The 23,450-nt window shown below is 43.0% G+C and overlaps 1 protein-coding gene across 1 annotated transcript in view; it reads right to left on the bottom strand.

Annotated features, from left to right (window-relative positions):
* The window catches only part of TMEM132D (transmembrane protein 132D), a 596,882-nt gene that overhangs the window by 304,915 nt on the left and 268,517 nt on the right, over positions 1 to 23,450 (bottom strand). The window contains exon 3 of the mRNA XM_077875236.1: positions 16,852 to 16,998. Coding sequence (XP_077731362.1) covers positions 16,852 to 16,998 — 147 coding nt within the window. The remainder of the gene's footprint in view (positions 1 to 16,851; positions 16,999 to 23,450) is intronic.

Here is a 23,450-nt window from a genome sequence, read left to right as displayed (position 1 = left end):
AGCCATATACGTAACCATCTCCAATGTAAGAACGATGTGCCCCATGACCATGTAAGCTAGCTTTCAGCTCTCCACCATCACTGGAACTCATTTCAGGAAAGACTTTTTGAACACACACCTCCCCACACACATTGGTTACAAATAAAATGGATAAGAATCGCTGACTGATTGAAAGAATGGAGTGCCAGCAGTGTCATTCAAACCTGACATCTAAATCCTTGTGGCTTTAGGGACGCCTGGGTGGCTCAGTGGTTGACTATCCGCCTTCGACTCAAGTTGTGATCCTGGGATCCTGGGATCGAGTCCCGCATCAGGTTCCCTGTGGGGAGCCTGTTTCTCCCTCTATCTATGTCTCTGCCTATGTCTCTCATGAATAAATGAATAAAATAAAATAAAATAAAATAAAATAAAATAAAATAAAATAAAATAAAATAAAATAAAATAAAATAAAATAAAAATAAAATAAGATAAGATAAAATAAAATAAATACAATAAAATAATAAAATAAAATAAAATAAAATAAAATAAAATAAACCCTCATAGCTTTAGAAAGCCTTGCAGTGTCTTCTGTTAATGACTAAGTGTGATCATGATGCAGACTGTGAGTCAAGAACCATGCAAAAGGCATCTCATGCACTCAGCTCCTTCATCCTCAAGACCCCCAATAGATAAGTGTAGCCATGATGTCCATCTCATATGTGTGGATAGTGAAGATTAGGAGATGGTGTGTCTTGCCCAAGGCCACAAAACTGGTGGTGACAGAGAGGGGCTCTGGACCCAAACCGTGGGAGTCCACATTGCCATTCACTCACCCATACACCTTCCTAAATCCGGGGCACATTTCAGGAGTCAGAAGACTCTGAAAGCTAGCAGTGGCTGACAGCCCAAGCCTGGGACCTGCCTCCCTGGGGCTGAGACCTCGTCCTTCTACAGCTGCAGGTGACCAGGGGAAGTACACTGGATATCCATGGCTGCTATAACAAGTTCCCATAAATGTTTTGGCTAAGGTAATACACACTGACTCTCTTCTGGTCCCAGAAGGCAGGAGCTTAGAGCTGAGGCACTAGCAGGGCTGGTTTTTGTGAGGACACCAGGGGAGAACTCACTGCCCTGCGTCATCAGCTTTCAGAGGTGGCCTGCTCTCCTTGGCTCCTTGTCCCCCTTTCTGATCCCAACAGATCTCAGATCCCATTGTATTCAAACCTTACAAGGACCATTAGGTCCTCTTTATATTGAGACTACCAGGACAATCCAAGTTAGTCGTTTCCCCCTCTCAAGACCCTGTCACACATTCACAGGTCCCAGGAGCTATGACAGACACATATTTTGAGAAGGGGAAAGAGGCATCATTCATCCCATCACAGGGAATAATTTATGTTACCTGTCTTTGGCTGGGTGTCTCTTTCATGGTCCACACGATGGGAGTGAACTCTGCCTTTTATGTTAGGAGAATGAACTGCTGAGATTAGGGTGGTTACAGGTAAAACACCTAGGAGAGGTTGGTGCATATTGATTTCTTATCCAATGCAAGATTTTGTAGTCACATTACTGTGTGTAGGTGTCTAGAAGTAGACATTGCACTCCAGGGGAAAGAAATGTCCCTGAGGTTCTGGAATGGGCAGACAACAGAGGCGAGTGACACAGGTCTGCCCATTAGGTTTGGAGGATGCTGAGCCAACTGCTGTGTCTGATGTTTCCAGGGACAGCACATGCCCACCACCCATGGCTCGCACAGGGCTCAGAACTGTCCTCAGGGGTGTCAAGCCATCCCATTGCCCTGTGTTAAAATAGCTCTAGACAATAAATACTAAATGAAATTTCCCTTCTCCATGCAAAATCCAATTCACATCTTCTCATAAATCCTGCCTGAGGCTCCTGCTACAATTTCTTAGGCTCACAACCCCATCACAAGGTCACTCTGAAATTAGTTTGGAGGCAGTTTTCTCTGTGGCTGGCATGGTTGAATAAAGAACGGGGGAAATTATGATTGGATTTTTTTTGGACGATATTTATGCTTTGAAAAGAAAAATTCAACTTCTGTTGCTATCAATGGCATTAGAACTAGTTGATTTCCTTTGTTGTTATATGATTTTAATGTATGTTCTAGGACTGTTATATAACAGAATAAATTGATTTTAATTTATCTTGCTAAAAAAAAGATAATCAACGCATGTTATATCTCATAAGCATTGCAGGTATTTTCATTCTTGCAAGCCAAAGAGAATTTAGTATTGTGTCCTTAAATGTAGACACAAAAAATGAACAACATATGTAATCACTGAGATGATCAGAATACAGTCTCCTTCCTGAAGATAGGTCTTTTTCCGACAAGAGTCAACACTTTCACCAATGCTTGGACTGTTCCCTTTATGTCAACCCTGATTTCACTCTTGAAGGAAATGCGTACATTTCTCTTAAGGCAAGTCTGTAATAACAATAAAAGAAACAAAGCCCCTGGATATTTTTGTAATTAACAAAACCAATGCAAGCTTATTGTAAAGACAGGCAAATGTCAATGAATATAAGATCGAGGTTGTGAGTCCCAAAGAATAGACATAACACATGACATTGAGCTCTTAATCAAAGGAGTACCTGGCAAACGATAGGTTCTCAAAAAAGTTTAGGGCTTGAATTCAGGACAAAATAAATATCACCTCTAATCTCATTGTTACTGAATTTTGTCACATTTCACCTTTAACCTTTTGACTATGTTGTATGTGTATGTATACATACCAGATAATTAAGAGCATTTTCTTAATGCCAATAAATATCTGAAAACACCATTTCATTGGCCTGATTACATTTTGCTATGTGAATATGCTAAAGTCACTCAATCATTCCTCTATCCTTATCTAGTTAGCAGATTCCAAATTTTTGTTAAAATGTGAAATTAAAATGTGAAAACCATGCCTATACATCTTATTCTGATTATCTATTTAGGATTGGTTCCTAGAATACAGGACCAAAGGGCTATTAAACATTTTAACAAGTCTTGGCACACAAATAGATCTACTGCTTTTTTAAAAAAAGATTTTATTTATTTATTTATTTACTTACTTACTTACTTACTTACTTATTCATGAGAGACACAGAGAGGAGGGGCAGAGACATAGGTAGAAGGAGAAGCAGGCTTCCTGCAAACATCCTGATGTGGGACTTGATCCCAGGACTCCGGGATCATGCCCTGAGCCAAAGGCAGATGCTCAACCACTGAGCCACCCAGGTGTCCCAATCTACTGCCTTTTTTAAAAGATTTTGTGGGATCCCTGGGTGGCTCAGCGGTTTGGTGCCTGCCTTCAGCCCAGGGCATGATCCTGGAGTCCTGGGATCAAATCCCACATCAGGGTCCCTGCATGGAACCTGCTTCTCCCTCTGCTTGTGTCTCTGCCTCTCTCTTCTCTGTGTCTTTCATGAATAAATGAATAAAATCTTTAAAAAATAAAATAAATAAAAAGATTTATTTATTTCTTTGGCAGAGAGAGTATGTGCACACAAGCAGGGGGAGAGGCAGAGGGAAAGGGAGAAGCAGACTCCTCTGCTGAGCAGGGAGCCCAACCTGGGCCGAAGGCAGATACTTCACCAACTGAGCCACCCAGGTCCCCCAGATCTATTACTTTCATATATGGGACATTCCATGAAGATTTTCTGTTGTTTATAATTATATTTACTGGAAGCTGTAATATAATCTACCTTTTCCAACTACTGCATAGGGGGTATGGGCTGTATATGTTAAAAAATATTTTGTTCTTTAATATGTCTAATCCCTTTCTAAGGAATCTGAACTTGTTTTAAGGAAGAATCATCAATCTGGGGCCCAAGGAGATGGAATTCAGGGGTTTGTAAACCTGGATGGGGAAAATACATTTTTATAATTTTTTTTTTAGCCTTGAACTGAAAATTTATCATACCCTCAAATAATGAACGTAGGCAAGAGCCAGAGCAGCAAGGATGGTGACTTTTCACAAGCTGATATGGCAGTGATCTTTATGTCATCTTGCATTTTCAATAGATACTTCAAAATATATTCTGCTCTTCACACTTGTTTGAAATCGCAGTGGCTATGAGATGTACTCCTCGGCTTCATTCGCAGGGTTTATTAAGGGAGCACATCTACTGCATCACCAAAAATATTTTTTTAACCATGTTTCAATATAATCACCCTCCTTGGCACTGCTATGAGTTTGATTCTATGAAATTAAAAACAGTATTCTAAGAAGATTCACAGGCATTAGGGAGCCACCAATGCAGTCCATGGCACCAAAAAGGATGTGGACCTTCACTTTGGCAGCAGCTTGGGGAACAGTCAGAAGACAACAAAGAGAAGACATGTAAGACATGCCACACACTCTGAAGGACTCCAGGTATGCGGGCCAGGTGACACCAAGGCCGCACAGGAGGACAGCGTCAGGCTGTACCCAATTAAATACAACGTGGTGGACCACTTACCACTCTTCTGTCTTTCAGCCCTTTGGATCACCTTCTGCAGGCTCAGCCTGGTGCACAAGCCCCTAAGCTCTTGTACGATCTGCCACCTGTCCCCAGCAACACAGATGAGGCAGCACTCAGCCAGGTGCAAGCAGCAGCCTCTCCCTAGAATTCTCCAGTATTGGCCTCACTCACTGGATGTCACAGCTACCTTCGGCACCCACGCGATCCTCGTTCCCACTGCAGGTCAGATAAACTCCTTCTGAGCAAATTTGCTTCTGTTTGAGAGTGCTCAGAGTTCAAGGAGCAAGTGGGCCATCCAGCAGGTGAGATGGGAAGGGGTGTGCTATAAACACATCGTGCTATTGCTGGAGCCTTGGGAAATGTGGGCTGGCTTCAATGATTTTAAATCTCCCATGCCTCCCTTTTAATGATTTCATGGGAAAGCAGCCTCTATGCCCACAACCGCCAAGTTGCACGTACCTATGACATCCCACCTCTCAAATCTGTGCCACAGTGCTCCTAGCATTTGACACCCACCCGCCCATCCCGTGCAGCCCTGGGACACTAGCACCATCGCATCCCTTTCTGAGGGCTCCATGCTGGTTTTCTCCATGAGGATCTGTTGTAATGAGCACCTGCACACTCAGCAAAATACTGTTCTCATCCATGTTCCATTGGCATCCAGGAACGGGTAATCAAAACCATGTCCAGCAAGCATCTCAGACTCCGAAAGTTACACAGGGACAATGCTAAGCAGTTACAGAGAGACCATCCCAATGACTAATGCTGATGTCAACTGAGTGCAAAAACACCTGCTCACATTAAGGGGGTCCCAAATGATTGCTATACATCTTGAAACTGATCCTGACATCTGTCCACAACTGAAAAATCCATTTTTTTCCTCTCCAGAGTATTTTAGGATTCAGATTGTAGTTGAGAGCCCATGACCTTCTAATGGGGTTGAGGTCATACATCTTATTTCTATGGTATAAAAATTAGATCTACCTTTGTGACAAAGATGAAGGATCTGCATTTATTGATTGGAATCTTCAGTTCAATGAGCTGAATCTCTTCAAAACAGTAAGATGAAAGAACTCTTAGTGCTGCCAGCGGTTAGAACGGCTGGCTGGACACTGCATCACTTCCTTGATGCTGATCACTGAGCATTTATACTAAGGTTAAGATTTCACTGAGAAAAAATTTTGCAATCTCATAAAAGAGCAAATTCACATATAAAGAGGAAAATAAAATAGTAATTCAGGGAGCAATAAAGTAATCTGATACTTGCTAACTTGGTGGATCCCAATGAGAAGCTGAAAATGAACTACCATAAAATGAAGTCTAGAAATTGCATATACATGGAGGGACAGAGCACGCCATCTCCTGTCTCTGGGCTCTCACCCCAGCAGCATGCCGCGGAGGTTTCAGCATACCCACTCACACACATGGGGTCTTCTTCATCGCTGCATACTATTCCACTGCTAAGGTGTAGCTCAATTTTCTAGTCCTTCACCAGTTGATTGACATTTGGATTGTTTCTAATTGGGGCTTTTATGGAAAATGCAGTATTATGGGAGACAGAAAAGATTACAGGTGATCACTTGGAATTGGGGAGGTGCGAATTCATAGCAGATGAGAAAAAAAAGACTTTTTTGGTAATGGAAGTGCTCTAATACTGGATTGTGGTGATGGTTGAAGTTTTCTAAAACTCATGTAACTGCATACTTTACATGAGTGAATTTTTTTTTAGTATTTCTTTTTTTTAATAATAAATTTATTTTTTATTGGTGTTCAATTTGCCAACATACAGAATAACACCCAGTGCTCATCCCATCAAGTGCCCCCCTCAGTGCCCGTCACCCATTCACCCCCACCCCCCGCCCTCCTCCCCTTCCACCACCCCTAGTTCGTTTCCCAGAGTTAGGAGTCTTCATGTTCGGTCTCCCTTTCTGATATTTCCACCCACTTCTTCTCCCTTCCCTTCTATTCCCTTTCACTATTATTTATATTCCCCAAATGAATGAGACCATATAATGTTTGTCCTTCTCCGATTGACTTATTTCACTCAGCATAATACCCTCCAGTTCCATCCACGTTGAAGCAAATGGTGGATATTTGTCATTTCTAATGACTGGGTGAATTTTATGGCATGTAATTTAGAATTCCAAAGCTCTAAAAGAAAAGAAAAGCAAATTAAGAATACTAACTTCCATTACTTTCTTGCTACCTTCTCCCTATATGTCTAAGAAGAGAAGCTACACCAGGCTAAGTGACGACAAAATTAATCACAAGAGATAAAGGCTAGCAAGTCACTGCGGAAACTTCTTAAACTAATTGGCTCACAGCACAGAAGCGAAGAGCTGTCAGAAGAAAGGCACTTTTAGAAATGATAGAAAATCCAAAGCATGTACATTTAAAAATAAAATAAGCCATCCTGTTCAAGAGAACAATAACCAGAATGAAATTTTTAGACCCTAAGAAACAAGATGATAGTTTTCACAGTTGGATTATAAATAAAGCTACTTTGGATGGATCCTATAATTCTTCTTTTGTTTCTTTTTTTAACATTCCATGAAATACTATTATCTTTCTCAACTGTTCCCCAGGCCTTCAAGAAACAGATAATCCAAACACAGCGTTTGTTCTATGAAGCTAAGCACACTGCGAAAATGTGGAGATTTCAGGATGTTTGCAGGTGCTCACAGTAAAGCACTGTCACAGTGTATGAAGGCAGAGATCAGAGGACCAGAGCAACCCAGACAGCTAAGTGATCAAAAGTCTGGCTTTCCCCAAGAACTTCTCCCTCACCGTCAAAAACATCTAAGGTATGCAGGGATCTATGTACCCGTTTTACAATGAACACCCATCAAAACAAGTATGACTGCAGATACTCATGACTCAAATTAAAGCAAGTTAAAAAAATTATATTTTACATTATGCATATATCCATATTACTCATTTGTATAACTATAAATATAGACAAGATAGAGACAAAATACAGATATGGATACAGATATAGATGAGACACAGATACATAGATACGGATACAGACATAGACCTATTTTTCCCCATAGGACTCTTATGCACACACCCGCATGCACACACACATTCACTTCGCATGCAGTTTCCAGTTCAGAAATTTATACAAAGCCAGAGAGCAGGCCGCATTTTCTAGATGGCTGTTAGGTGTCCCATCAGATATGCCTGCGTCGAGGAAGGAGAAGCTCCTCATTCACTGGAATCACAAGTGATATGAATGAGGAACTTCTCCTTCCTTGTCGCAGGGTGGAGTGGGTCCCCGGCGCTGTGAAATCACAAGTCGCCAGCAACAGGACATCAGCCGTGATCCATGGCACTGGTGTGTACAGAGCATGGTGATAAACGCCAGCGAGCGGCATGATACAATCCCTGCTGCGATGAGGTTATTAGTCACGCCGCAATCGTTAACTTTGCAGCTGGAGCAGCGGGCGCTTGAGTCCCACGTGCCCCAGAGGTCCTAATGAAAGTCAAGGCAGCTTGTGCAAGGAAGGACGAGTGGCACTAAAGCACTGCTGTCACCCGCTGAAAGTGGGTGTTAAATAATTTAATTCCAAATTTGGTACTCTACTTGGAAACGGGAGATATTAAATATCAAATATATGGGTGTAATAAAAGTAAAGCAACACAAAGGTAAATTAAGGCAAAGCTCACACTTCCCCGCACTTCCACATAACGGGATTGGGTGGGCATCAGGAAATGGTAAATGAGTCAGCCTGAGGTATAATTTCACAGAGAATTGGGCTTATAATTTTCCCTTAACGGTAACACCATGTGCCTGAATTATCACGCCACCTTCCATAGTCGGTATGTTGCTCAGGGAAGCGTCCATGTCCTGGGGCAGAAGGCAGCATGGTCTCAGGCCAATCCCAGAGCCACCTCCTCCACGCTGCCCGCTGAGCATCGCACACACCTTCCTTCCTCCGAGGCACGCGCTCGGGGCCAGCCTTTCCAGGAGCTGCGATATCCCATCCTGCCTCTGTCTACATTAACTCAGTGTTGCCCTCAAAAACAACACACGTCCACGGGTCTCTTTTGTAAGTACTTGAGAGATAGCATTGGACACAGTATTCCAACTTCCTGCTCTGCACAACATTGGATGTTCAGGTCAATTGGAGGCTGACATACATTGCTAACTAGATCTAGGGGTGCTTGGGGGCGCAGTTGGTTAGGTGAGCATCTCACTCTTGATTTCAGCTCAGGTTGTGATCTCAGGGTCGTGGGATCGGTCCCGCAGTGAGCTCTGTGCCTAGTGGGGAGTCTGCTTGTCTCCCTCTCCCTCTGCTCCTCCCGCCACTTGCTCTCTCTCATATAAACAAAATCTTAAAAAAATAATAACTAGCTCTCAGCTGCTTCTCACAATGGCAGAATAGGATTCCACCATATGAATGTAGCATTTTTTTAAAAAATCAATTCACCCCTTGATGAATATTTAGTTTGGTTGTGGCCCTCAGCTATTTTTAAAGATGCAGCAACGAATGCCATTGTATACATCTCTCCATGTCCATAATCAAACTTTAATCTGGACTAGATGTATCCAGAAATGCAGTTTTAGGGTTATACGGATGTACGTCTTCAATGTTATTAGCCAGATACTGACAGATATCTCTCCAAAGTGGATGAAGTATTTTATAATTCTTTCAGCACAGAGAGTATAAGCATCCCTTGTGCTTCCTCATTCTCAGGAAAACATTTTATTATGTGCATCTTCTCCCTCCCCGCCCCCACAATACGATTAGAAGAAATGATATTGGAAACAATACCTCGGTTTGTTGTATTCCTAATGCAGAAGTTATTAAAACATACTTGAACGGAAATACTTCTGACAGGTTCTAAATTCAGACCCAACACTTGATAAAACCTCCACATCCAACTAACATAATTCATCTCGTCCTCCAGGAAATTTTCATTTAGAGTATGGAAATAAAATATAATTCTCCACAATCTAGGAGAACTTGGTATGCAGGCTCCCTGTATTATACACCATTTTAACAATCTGAAAACAATTAATAGATGTTTCTCTTAGCATGGTGCTCTTGATAATTTCAGCGTGTTCACACGCAGGATTATATGAGATGCTCACAAGAGGTCAGCAAAAGCTGATCTCCCGTTGCTGATATTACAGAAGAGGATGCTTTACCTCTTATTACCTGTCTGGCACATGACCTGGCCAAAATAAAATGGGAAATACATACCAGATTTCCTGACTCTGATGCCCATGCTCTTCTACCCTTCGGAAAGGAATTATCATTCAAATGGTAATATTTATGCGTATCATAATCCCTAAGTCAATGATAAGGATGTTGCCAGCATTTAGGGCATCAAACAAATCACACAGGAAAAACGTACCATTCTGACAACTTTATACCACTGTCTCTGGCTTTGTTGTTGTTAAACTTGGGTTCTATACCTCAAAAGAGTTGAATTGTCTTGCTGAAAAAATATATCTAATCAAATCATTACATTAAAAAAAAAACCTCAAGATTTTTCTTTTCCATCACTTGGTTTGTCATCTTGGTAGAGCCGAGCAGCAGCAAAGTACAAATTGTTAACACTTTGCTTTTTTTCTTTTTAAAGATTTTATTTATTTATTCATGAGAGACACAGAGAGAGAGGTACAGACACAGGCAGAGGGAGAAGTAGGCTCCATGCAGGGAGCCTGAACGTGGGATTCGATCCCGGGTCTCCAGGATCACACCCTGGGCTGAAGGCAGTGCTAAACCGCTGAGCCACCCGGGCTGCCCAACACTTTGGTTTTTAAAGCCACACAGAACATTTTCAATCTATAAGATCTCTATTACAAGTAATTATTACCTGAAAACAAAGAGGCCAGCTCTTTCTCACTTCAAATCTGGGCAACCTGGCAGATGGACACAGCATCCCAAAAGAGTCCGTATTCCACTCAGCAATGACAAGGACAAACATCCACGCCTCTGTTAAACAATTGCCACAGTGCATTACAGCTTCATTTTTTCCTGTTTTCCCTATCTTATGTTTTCCTAATTCAAAACAATCCATGTTCATTATGGGTATTTTCAGAAACACACCTTGAGCAAACAATGGGGAAATCATGGGTCACGTGTGACATCACCAACTGGGGATGAACACGGTCAACATTCTGATTGAACCCGGTTCAATTTTTGCTGCCCTCTATTTATTTAGAAACATTATATTGTGAGCTCTTTTTAATTTACTTCTATAATACATTTAGTAAGATGTAATACATACATTGTCAAAGTCACCATTTTTAAAGTATACAAGTGAGTGGCTTTTAGTTTTTTCACAGCATGGTCCAAGCATCCCCCACTACCTACCTGCAGGATCTGGTTATTGATTCCAAAAGAAACACATATCCACCAGCAATCAGGCTCAGCCCCCAATCCTCAGGCAGCCCCTGAGCTGCTTAGATGCAGATCTAGGAACTGGCCTACTTGGGACATGTCATCTAAATGGTTTGTGTCACATGGTGTGGCATCCTCAAAGCTGGTCCATGTTATAGGTGGGTCAACACTTCTCTCCGTGTAACTGCAGGCAATGTCCCCTTGGGTGGGCACACCACATGGTTTATCCATTCACCTTTCACCTGTGGTGGGTGCTGCTGGTGTGAGAGTTTGTGCAACAGTTTTTGTGCAAATGTTTGCTTTCCATCCCCCCGAGTGTATAACTATTAGTGCTGGACCTCATGGTAACTAGGTTCACTCTCCTGTTCCTGTGGCCATGTTTATACTCTTGGTTGGCTGGTTTTCAGGAGTCTCTCATCACTTCCACTTCTGAAGTTTCTTTTTCCTGAAGGTTTTGCCCAACTGTGCTGATCTGAGTTTCTGCAGCACCAACCCTGACAGCCATAGGGTTCCAGCTTCTCTTTGCCCTCCTAATCTTATGGCTTCCTGTCCTTGAGGCTGGATCTTCAGGACATGAGTCTGAGAACACTGATCAGTGTCACAAACCATCTCTGTATCATGCAGGCAGCTCTGTCTTTGTCTCTCACTTTCAAGGGTTTCCCCAAGTTCATTCTCAGAGTGATGCTCCCATCCATCCTTGGGTATGCCCCTGCCATGGAGACCCTGCCTGCTCCAGCGAGGAAGCCTGTGGCTCAACATGTTCATAGGCACCTGTGTACCGCCTGCCCTATCAAGATGCCATCCTGGTGTTTCAGGCCTGCGTCTCCACTCTCATTCCAGCTCTCTCTCTCTCTCTATGTGTGTGCACTTGGGACCAGCCACTTTGGCACCCTCCTTCAGTTCATTCCCATCTGCACCTAACAAATGCTGCCCTAACTCACTTTCTCATATTCTTCCTTTATACTTCTCTAGAAACCTCCATTCATGCCTGACAGAGTGAAGGTGATCACCAGGTACCATGCACTTGTCATCATCCTATTGGAAGTCTCACAACACCTGCCCTTTACAAATTGCCGAGAAAGAAGATTTGGGCTGCCTGACCCATGTTCTTCTGTCTCTGGAGCAAAAAAAATGATACTGAGTTGAACATACCATTGTCTGTCTGGTGCAGCCACTTGGTTAAGTCCTAGCCAAGGAGATGTAAAAGGAAACCAGGGTTTGGCATGGTTTCCAGGAAAGTTGCTGAAAGAGAGCTGACCCAGCTGAGAAAATCTTTTCCACAGGGCAGATGGAATGATTGTCATCTTAGTCCATGAGAATGGAAGCCCTGAACTGGAATGCTGTGCAATAAAGACAGGAGTTGGGGCACCTGGATGGCTCAGTTGTTTGAGCATCTGCCTTCAGCTTAGGTCATGATCTCATCGAGCTTCACATTGGGTTCCCTGATCAACGAGGAGTCTGCTTCTCCCTCTGTTTCTGCTCCTTCCCTTGCTGTGTTCTTTCGCTCGCTCACTTTCTCTCTCTCTCTCAAATAAATTCTTTTAAAAAAGGAAAAGAAAGACAAGTGCCTGGGACCCTGACTGTATTGGAGAGTTGACGTACCAGTCCTGGCCTGCTTACTGCAGGCTTCTTCTGGGTGACAGAGAAATAAAATTCTGTCTTCCATAACTTTTATTTGCATTAAAAATTAAATAATCAAGTAATCCTAACAAATATAATTTGAGATATACTTATTGATGCCAGAATATCGTCACTTTGAATATACATTCATGACTTTAATCGTATCTGTCTATATTTGAAATATCAATTATTTTTATGGCAGTTCATGTCCTTCATATACATTTCAAAGCAAGACATACTACCTATGATAAGCATAACACCAGTGCCGTATATAATAAGGAGATGATAATTCTGAAAAAAATTAAATTCTAGCTGTGTACTCTTGCCTGTCTAGGATCTGCTGGCAAAGGAGAGATGCTGTTAGGACAAGGTAGATGAATGCTTCCATTAGAAGTCTTGCTGGAGAACAGAAAACCATGGGAGCTTCTGTCATTCAAATTTATTCAAACCCACATCTATGTTACCACCTAATATCATTTGCATAGCAACAGTGACAGACTTTGGAAAACACTCATCTATGCAGAGAAGAGCACGTACATAAAAAATATATGGCTTTTGTTATACATTGGTCTCAGTTTCCATTGTGCTGTAGTGAGTAAGATTCTAAAAGTGCAAAATGGAATCTGATGGATGGAGCATTAGTTCTTCTGCTCTGTTCCATAGTATTTCCTGGCAACCCTTTAGTCAAGAGACCCCCATAGCTGCAATGACATTCATATGTTAATACTATGATGATAAGGTTTTCAGCAACAAACTTTTCCAGAAAGGAAAGAATGTATTTTAACTCAGGTGAGAGATCTTCTCTCTTTCCTGTTGAATTCATCACTACCACAAGTGTCTCCTTAATCCATAAAATTACACCTGTCACAGTGACTTAACTTCATTAACACAACTTTGTGAACCATGGTGAATTATTAGCAATACAAAATCCATGACTATCAAGCTAATTAAGATTGCCTCTTTGAATTCTGATGATCTGATTCTGACTTTTAAGAATAACTAAAAAATATTCAAAGAGACTGGGAAGAGTTTATAAAGCAAGACAACTTCTGAAGCAAAACCTCCTAACACTAAAATATCCACTCCGTAATACATTTTCCAATTATCCTTCAGATAAAGAGAAATAGATCACCTCCCAGGCCACTCACTACTCCAAATACTGGAGCATGATGTTTCTTCATTGAATATAGTACAGACAGAAGTGAAATGAAACATTCTGAAGTGAGGATAGAAATGGAATATATTAATGAATGTATGATATTAAAAAAATGTCAATTTATCTGTATACATTTTATTAAACGGTAATACATGCACAAAGCAAAAAAATTCACAGTCCAAATGGTTCACAATATAAGATAACTTACATTCAGCCTTCTGCCTCAACTTCCTGACAGCCACTCAGGAGAAAGCACAGTTGCCAGACCCTCTGCTCAGGAAAGTACCTTTCTCTGGGTTTTCCCCAAACAGGGCTTCAATATATACATCCTGTTATATGCCTTGCTTTTTTAAGCAGGTGTCTTGGAGGGGATTCAGTATGTATGGTTTGCATCATAATGCATACAGTAACAGAGATGAAGTATAATTTTAGAACTGCAGCAAACAAACATTTTTGGAGAAACCCATGTGCACCAGACGCTGCTCTAGGGACTGGAGCCGTAGCTGCAAACAGGGAGACACATGTTACCAACTGAGAGAGCTCCCATTTCCAGGCTTCCTCATTTAAGCAAAGGCTTCCTAGCTGTGGCCTAAAAACTGGATTCCAAAACCATAACCTCCATATCCATGCACGTGAGTACACATAAATCACATGGCAATGCGTGTGTACATGCATGCACATACTTAAACACCTATATAATAAATACATTGTATATATGTTCTATATAGTAGTGCTACTAAATACATGTACATGTATCTATACATAGATGTGCATGTCTCTCAGAACAAACACATGTTGTATATGTACATGCATAATATGCTGTGTATCACATATCACATATTAGCTACACAGACATACATAAATGTGTATGCCAAGTGTGCCTGTGTGCTTTTAATATCATCTGGACCAATAGCAGGAAAATAGAAAATAGCCATCAGGATCTACAAAGCATAAGACATGTTGGGGCACCTGGGTGTCTCAGTGGTTGAGTATCTGTCTTCAGCTCAGGGTGTGATCCTGGGGTCCTGGGATCGAGTCCCACATCGGGCTCCCTGTGGGGAGCCTGCTTCTCCCTCGGCCTATATCTCTACCTCTCTCTGTGTGTCTATCACAAATAAACAAATAAAATCTTAGATAAAAAAAGGATAAGGCATGTTCTCCATAGGGAATGGTGATATGATACCAGGGCTTTGAAGAAATAACTTGATATTCCACTCAGGGCACTTGCTTCTTAAGGAAGATACTGATACAAATCAAAGAAGAGAAGTGGCAAGCACCATGCATTGTTATGTTTCCACGTGCTCTGCAGACGCTCAGAAGTGTTCAAGCACCCCTTGGAAGCCCTTTGCTTGACCCATGGGAAATCAGTTTACATCTTAATGGGGATGAGGCACCCTCAGAAAGTTTCCTTACCTCTCCTCCAGGCCCAAGACAAACTGATCTAATGCTTAGCCATAAAATCAAAAGCAAAACAAACAAACAAAAAATACAAACAAAAAAACCAGCAACATAAAAGTTTAAAATGGTTCATATTTCTTCACATGTCATAGAAAACACTTCAACTACTACTATTAATAATACCCCTCCCCACCAAGGAAATGCAAGAAAAAGAGCAGAAAACAGAACAGAGTGATTGAGATCCTTCCTCTCAAATTCCTCTCCTCTTCTGGTAAAGAACCTGCCTGCCTGTCTATCACATATCCATCCATGCATCCATCCATCCTTCCTTCCTTATTTGTGCTAACTTCACAACACAAAAGAAACCTTTACTGAGGTGGCACCTAACTTCCCAAATCCCATGACTGGTGCAGACATATCTGGACGTGTGGTTATGTGCAAGTTCACTCTGTGAATCCATATGGCGTCCTATTACTACACAGACATTTGGGGCAGAGCTCAGATGCACATTTCTTCTTTTTCTTCTCATCTACTCTCTTAAGAAAATCTTCAAAAAGCACTCTTAGGACACTGGTCACAAAAGAAGAGACACAAGCCAGAGCTCAAGAATTGACAACCTGAATCCTGGTGCTCCAGTGTGAACCAGAAGGAATGCACAAGGGATCCCAAGTCAAACTATCCCCAAACTGGCATCAAATGCTCCCTGATAATGAACCAAAAAAAAGTGTCATAAGCGTCCATTGAGATTCAGGACTTCAATATTAGAATAAGTAAATGGAAAATTTTTATTTTTTCCAAACACTGACCAATGGAGTTTAATAATCTGACACCGAAAAATAATGTGTTACACACCTGGGATTAATCTGCTTGTTTGTTTCTTTTTTTTATTTTTTTTATTTTTTAATTTTTTTTTATTGGTGTTCAATTTACTAACATACAGAATAACCCCCAGTGCCCGTCACCCATTCACTCCCACCCCCCGCCCTCCTCCCCTTCCAACACCCCTAGTTCGTTTCCCAGAGTTAGCAGTCTTTACGTTCTGTCTCCCTTTCTGATATTTCCCACACATTTCTTCCCCCTTCCCTTATATTCCCTTTCACTATTATTTATATTCCCCAAATGAATGAGAACATATAATGTTTGTCCTTCTCCGACTGGCTTGTTTCTTTGTTTGTTTGTTTTTCAATCTTCGGTAATATAAAGAGCAAAAAAGCAACCAGCCAAAAAGTGGCAAAAATATGTGACCAGACTAGGAATTCTCGAGAACCACAAATGAGGTTTCAGGAAACAGAAACAAATCAAGAACCACTGAGTTTTCAAGTCTCTCTGCCCCGCTGGGAGTTGACGGTTTCTAATTTGGTGGGTATCAGACTCAGATTCAAGTTTTAATTTGTCTCTAGAGTGACTCACAATGTCCCATAATTGCACAGTAGACAGTTTACCGTTCATCAGAAACACGTGCACACAAATATAATCACAGACACCTACATGGCAAATGTGGAACACACTCCACAGGTGCCAAGAGTTACACAGTGTTGTTGCGACACTCACAGGACAGGCTGTTTTATCAGAGCTGCCCTGACGGGCGAGGAGGAGGCCATGGGGCAGTGCAGCACCATCTGTACATAAATCCCACCTGCAGGAGTGGTCCTTGCAGATGACCCGGAGCTCCGCTAAAATGTGAAGGAGGTCTGCTGTAATAATAGCTCACCTTTCCCAAGGGACGGATTCCATCCATCTTCCCGGAAATACGAGTAACACAGAATACAGGCACCACATACAAACCACAGTGGGAACGGTTGTTAGCAAATGTAGGGGAAACGAACCCCCGTCACAGCGAGTCTGAACATGTTGAAGGCCGCTGGGACTCACCTGTTTTCTGAGCTAGCAGATTTCTTCTGACAAACGATGACAGCCGGTGCGTACTTGCCAGTGTACTCTGTGCCCTCTGTGACCTCCCAAATGGAAGGGCTGCTGGCTCTCACCCCCACGATGCTCACGCCCTTCTTCACCTTGGCCCTGTAAGAGACAGTGAGTGCACAGCTCAGACGGCTCTGGGGAATCCCAGGATACCTGGTTCTGGGGACATGGGCAATGCAGCCGCACGCGGCTGCCCGGTAGGCGCATGCTTGTGTGAAACAGGGTTTAATCACATCTTTGCCATCACCTTGCAATAATGGTGCCCCACTTATTCCCACCTTTGGCATAGGAGCTGGCCGCAGCACACTGGCAGTCTGCAGGCATAAAGAAAGTTGCACTCATGGATGGCTTCAGTTTTTTTTTTTTTTAATGACTTTCCTAAAGACCCCATACTATAAAGACTAAACAAGAAAAGGGAGTGAATTAAAACCATATGAGTGAAGTTAGTAATGACACTGCGTGTTCACAGACCGTCCCCTCTGTGCCAGGCACTGACAGATGCCTCACCTGGACTACCTGCTACCCCCGGTGTTCTCAGTGTAGAATGAGGGGCTGTAGCGCACACGGATTTGGGACCAGAGACAGCCCCAGGAACACAGGATCTGAGTCCTGCCTGTGCCCCTCCCTCCATGCAGGCTTTACTGTCATCATTACCCTGAGCATCACGGTCACGGCCGCTGCTTAGAAACTGTGCGCCACATACCAGGCACTCTTCCCAGGTGTGACAGCCTCAACTCTGTTAAGTATCACACGTGCCCTATGGGGTCCGCTTGCACCAAGCGGCTGAGGACCTGGGCACCACACACTCAGGAGCAGGTGCCTTAAGTGTCACATGGCCCTGAACCACCAGGCAGCTCGAACTATGCCCAGGACTCCCCTTGGCATCACTCAAACCCATGAAAACCATGGAAACCACTTACTCTGATCCCACTCACATCCTCTGCTACCCAACACTGGTCAGCTACAGAAAGACAAATTTACAGAAGCCTGTGTCTTGTCTGCCACACGTGTACCCTCCCACCCATTTGTTTATTCTTTCCTCATCGCCCATGGCAGAGGGACAATGATATGACCAGGGGCTCCTCACCAAGATACGAGGGGCCTCGTTCCTCCCCAGGAGGCTGATGAGGGAGGAGGAAGGGAATATCACAGCAGAACCCTTCTTTGCTCCAAGAAGTTTCGAGTGAAAAACATATGGAATGGCGAGTGTACAGTACAAAATGCAATGCATCGCCCACCGCCTGATGTATGAACTGGCCTCGTGTTTGAGCTTCGTGCTCCTGTTGGGTTGAAGAGCTTTGCAGCAAGGGCGGTGGGAATGAGCGGGCGGCTGAGGAGAAGATGGTCTGGGAGGGGCATCCTCCGGATGGGAAACTGCTGTGCTTGCATGGACAAGGCGCCCAAGCCACAGACATGGGCCCTCCACCTCTGACCCTCATGCACAGCCAGAGACAAGCAGGGCGGAAGGGGATGAGACACTCGCAGGACTCAGGGAAGAGAAAGGGACGCATATGCCACTAACCCCAAGAACATGACCTCCCACAGAAACAACTGCAAAGTTATGGTGTAGAAGAGTCAACAGCGGGTATGAGGCTGCCGTTCTAGAAAGGCCATTGGCAGGGAGGCCCCTGGCTGGCATCCAGGCACCAGGCTTATGGGGCGGGGGTTCCCTCCATTCCCTAAGAAGAGGATGTGCCCACACCATTTACACAAACAATGCGGTGTCTGCCCTACACCCACGGAATCTGAAATCATGGTGCGCACCTGGCAGAGAGGCCCGGTGACCAGTCCCCAGGACAAACCCTGGGCTTCCAGGCTCAGGGGACACTCACACGAAAGGTCACAAGTCACTGCTAAGGACTAGAGATGTCGGCATGACTCCCCGTGGGGCTCTAGAAGCCTGAGCCTGGCTCCCCCAGACTTCGCCCCACAAGTCTTTTCCTTTGCTGAATGTGATTTCTGTCCTTTGCTGTAACAAATCACAGTCACGATTAAGACAATATGCTCCATCCTGAGTCCTCCTAGCAAGTCATCAAACCTGAGCGTGGTCCTGGGAGCCCCAACTCACACATACTGATGCGACTGCTCTATAAAGAGAAGAGGAAGTGTGTCTCATGTGTGGCCCTCGGTGCTAATCAGGCAGTTTTAGGAAGTGAGCTTCAATGGATAGCATGATTTCTGCAAGAAAAAAAAATTGCATGTTTTGTGTCTTAAATAATTATCATACAAGCCAACACTTTGAATGCAGCCATTTATAAATTAGGAATTGAATGCATAGGCCAGAAAGCCATCTCATTTTCTGGATACTTGGGTGAAACACCGCAGGTGAGTAAGCTATGATTTCTGCCTCGCGGGAACTCAATTAAATAGCAAGAAACCAGGATGTGGTGGTTGAAAAATAAAAAGTTCAATTCACTATGGACAGCTGCTATTATATTGAGATGAATTCTAAGGGCTGTCCCAATTATTGTGCACTGGAATTTTATTGAATCAAATTTGCTTTAAATAAATAGGTCATCATCCTGGATGTGGTGATCTTTTCATTATAGAGGAGATATCCTTGCATAAGACTTTTCGGATACATTTCGGATACAGAACAGGCTCATATTTTTCTTAAATTTTATTCACAAGTAGGCCATGTGGAACTCAGATAATATTTCTTCCATGAATCATTCTTAAGTTCTCAGGAAAGAACACAGTTGCTTATTTAACCTACAGAGTATCCAGTATCTGTTCTTGGCGATCCTACTGCAGTAACATGAAGCTGTAAGTTAGAGCATTATTTTTAAGAGAACATTCTTTCTGAAATGTAGCGTGGGACACTAGGAGGTTACTTTTCATAGACACAGAATGTTTTCATAAGAGAAGACACATTTCCAGGGGCTGTTCCAGATGTTCTGAGCTGAAGGACGATCCTTGCTCAAGAGATGTCACTGAACAGCTTGCATCAAGTATGAATCCACACAAGACATTGGACAGTTGTCCCTCGAAGACACATGGACAGCGTATACTGAGCTCGGTTTGTGTCGGCTTGATCATGTTTGAATGCTAATCTCAGAGCAGTTAAGTTGCAGTGTTTTGGAACTATTAGATAATTTGTAGGACACGTGCAGTTTGGCTTCACTGGGTTTGAACCAACTGCTAATTCCTGCCTTTGTTTATGACAACTGAGTTACTTACACTCATTAATGGAAGTTTTATAACCTACTTGTGCCTCAATACATACGGGTTATACTGACAGCTTCATTACACAGAGATAAGCACAGTGCTTGATTTCCGAGGACACTCTGCTGCATATTTATGCATGAAAATGTATCTCCCATAGTGACAGGGCCACAATTTCCCCCATGGTGGGCACACACATGGGGATGGACACGGTAAAACCTGCTTGGGTTAAGGGTATATTCTGTTTTTAAAACATAGCAGAGGGACACTTGGGTGTGGCTCAGTGGTTGAGCATCTGCCTTTGGCTCAGGTCATGATCCCGGGGTCCTGGAATCAAGTCCTACATCGGGCTCCCTGCATGGAGCCTGCTTCTCCCTCTGCCTATGTCTCTGCCTCTCTTTGTGTCTCTCATGGATAAATAAATAAAATCTTTAAAAAAATAGCAGAGCTACAGTACCCCCCCCCCGCCACACACACATACACACACACAGTTGACCCTTGAACAACACGGGTTTGAACTGCTCACATTCACTTACTCATATGAGTTTTTTTCAATAAATACAGCAAAGTAAATGTGTCTCCTCTTCCTGATGGTTTTCCTAGTAACATTTGATTTTCTCTAGCTTCCCTCTTGCAACGATACAGTATATAATACACAGAACATACAAAATATGTGCTTTTTTCAATGGCATATGTTATTAAAACTTCTGGTCAACAGCAGGCTGTTGGGAGTTATGTTTTGAGGAGTCAGGGTTATACTCAGATTTTTGACGACATGGTGAGTTGACACTCCTTTTTTATTTTATTTATTTATTTTTTTATTTAATAAATTTATTTTTTATTGGTGTTCAATTGCCAACATATAGCATAGCACCCAGTGCTCATCCCATCAAGTGCTCCCCTCAATGCCTGTCACCCAGTCACCACCCCCCACCCACCTCCCTTCCACCACCTCTAGTTCGTTTCGCAGAGTTAGGAGTCTCTCATGTTCTGTCTCCCTCTCTGATATTTCCCACTCATTTTCTCTCCTTTCCCCTTTATTCCCTTTCACTATTTTTTATATTCCCCAAATGAATGAGACCATATAATGTTTGTCCTTCTCCAATTGACTCATTTCACTCAGCATAATACCCTCCAGTCCCATCCACGTCAAAGCAAATGGTGGGTATTTGTCGTTTCTAATGGTTGAGGAATATTCCATTGTATACATAGACCACATATTCTTCATCCATTCATCTTTCAATGGAGGCTCCTTCCACAGTTTGGCTATCGTGGCCATTGCTGCTATAAACATCGGGGTGCAGGTGTCCCGGCATTTCACTGCATCTGTATCTTTGGGGTAAATCCCCAGCAGTGCAATTGCTGGGTCGTAGGGCAGGTCTATTTTTAACTGTTTGAGGAACCTCCACACAGTTTCCAGAGTGGCTGCACCAGTTCACATTCCCACCAACAGTGTAAGAGGGTTCCCTTTTCTCCGCATTCTCTCCAGCATTTGTGGTTTCCTGCCTTGTTAATTTTCCCCATTCTCACTGGTGTGAGGTGGTATCTCATTGAGGTTTTGATTTGTATTTCCCTGATGGCCAGTGATGCAGAGCATTTCCTCATGTGCATGTTGGCCATGCCGATATCTTCCTCTGTGAGATTTCTGTTCATGTCTTTTGCCCATTTCATGATTGGATTGTTTGTTTCTTTGCTGTTGAGTTTAATAAGTTCTTTATAGATCTTGGATACTAGCCCTTTATCTGATAGGTCATTTGCAAATATCTTCTCCCATTCTGTAGGTTGTCTTTTAGTTTTGTTGACTGTATCCTTTGCTGTGCAAAACCTTCTTATCTTGATGAAGTCCCAATAGTTCATTTTTGCTTTTGTTTCTCTTGCCTTCATGGATGTATCTTGCAAGAAGTTACTGTGGCCAAGTTCAAAAAGGGTGTTGCCTGTGTTCTCCTCTAGGATTTGCACCATACACAAAGATAAACTCAAAATGGATGAAAGATCTAAATGTGAGTTGACACTCCTAACTCCCGTGTTGTGCAGGGTCAGTTGTATACCTCTGCACACATATACACACATGCACACACACAACATATGTGGGTTCCAATACAGCATCCAGCAACATGATCCCAGCAGCTGGTAACCCAGTGCCGACCCCATGCACACCTGATTTTGCTCCCCCATACCCAGCATCTCCTATTATGGATGACAGAAGGACACAGCACACTTATAAGTGTTGTCGATTTAGTTATCAGCATCCCTGCCCATTAAGTGATAGAAACCTGTGTTTTCCCTGTTGGTTCAAAGTCCAAGGAAAACCCCTTTGGGTCAAAGCAAAGCTTTAAAAAAAAAATGTTCCTCACACACGCACTCTTTTTCTCTCATTAACTGTGGAAAAGAACAATGCGGCTCTGTATCCTCAGATGCCATAGCTATCTCACCGTGGCTGACAACCACGCACTGCATCTAACCGCTGCTTCACCAGGAGCACTTGATAACAGCGCCACTCCCCACTAGTCCACGTACTACATGACACAGAGCATTTAATTTATTGTCAGAGCCACTTTCAGCCTGTCCCCATGTCCTGGCCTTGCCTCAGCCAGCAGGTGCGTTTGTGTGCTTGTTTCCAATGTTATCAGCAGTTCTCTGTGGCTTGTGTGACACTGCACCCCTCTTTCTACCCCTGGGAGGTACTTGGCTAAGTCTCCCTGCCGTGGCTTCAGGATGATCCCAATATATACAGTGGCTCTATGGAAGAGCTGCTGCTACATAAAATCTAAATCTAAAATAGCAGATTCCCACAATTGTTGATCATCATGCACTCAAGCCAGTAAATTATTTGTCAGCATTCACCCTTAATGTGGGCATATATTTTTTGTCAATTTTGTGCTTGGACTATTGCAACATGCTATACTATAAAACACACACCAAAAAAAAGGATGCATGAAAATAATGAGATTAAGAGACACATGTTGAGGAGTCCTGATTCTCCACCAACTCAGTGAATCACTGCACACTACTTGGGGTGAACATCCATGAGAAAGTCCCATTCGAGCTGCCTTCTGAGTACAGGACAAGGAAACGTGATGACCAGAGGTCATGGTACAATGAAGCAGGTGGATGGGTACTGGCAAGATGCTGAACCTCTCCTGCCAGTTCTGCTGTTCACAGCATCAGGGGGTGAGGGAATCTGTTTCCATGTGGCGATTTCTTGGGGAATGTTAAATTTAGAATAAAGGCAAGTCAGTCTACAGCAAAGTGTTTTTGATGTTGTGCTATCAGTGAGGCACTGGGACCAAAGGAATGTAGCACAGTCCTGACTGTTGAAGGATCACCTGTGTGAGACATTATAGAACAGTCAATACCAGTGGGCAGAGTCTGTCCTCAAGAGAAGG

This window comes from Canis aureus, chromosome 27 (genome assembly GCF_053574225.1).
Source record: "Canis aureus isolate CA01 chromosome 27, VMU_Caureus_v.1.0, whole genome shotgun sequence".
Classification (NCBI taxonomy): Eukaryota; Metazoa; Chordata; class Mammalia; order Carnivora; family Canidae; genus Canis; species Canis aureus.
The sequence above is the reverse complement of the archived record's forward strand: the minus strand, read 5'-3'. Positions and strand labels throughout refer to the sequence as shown.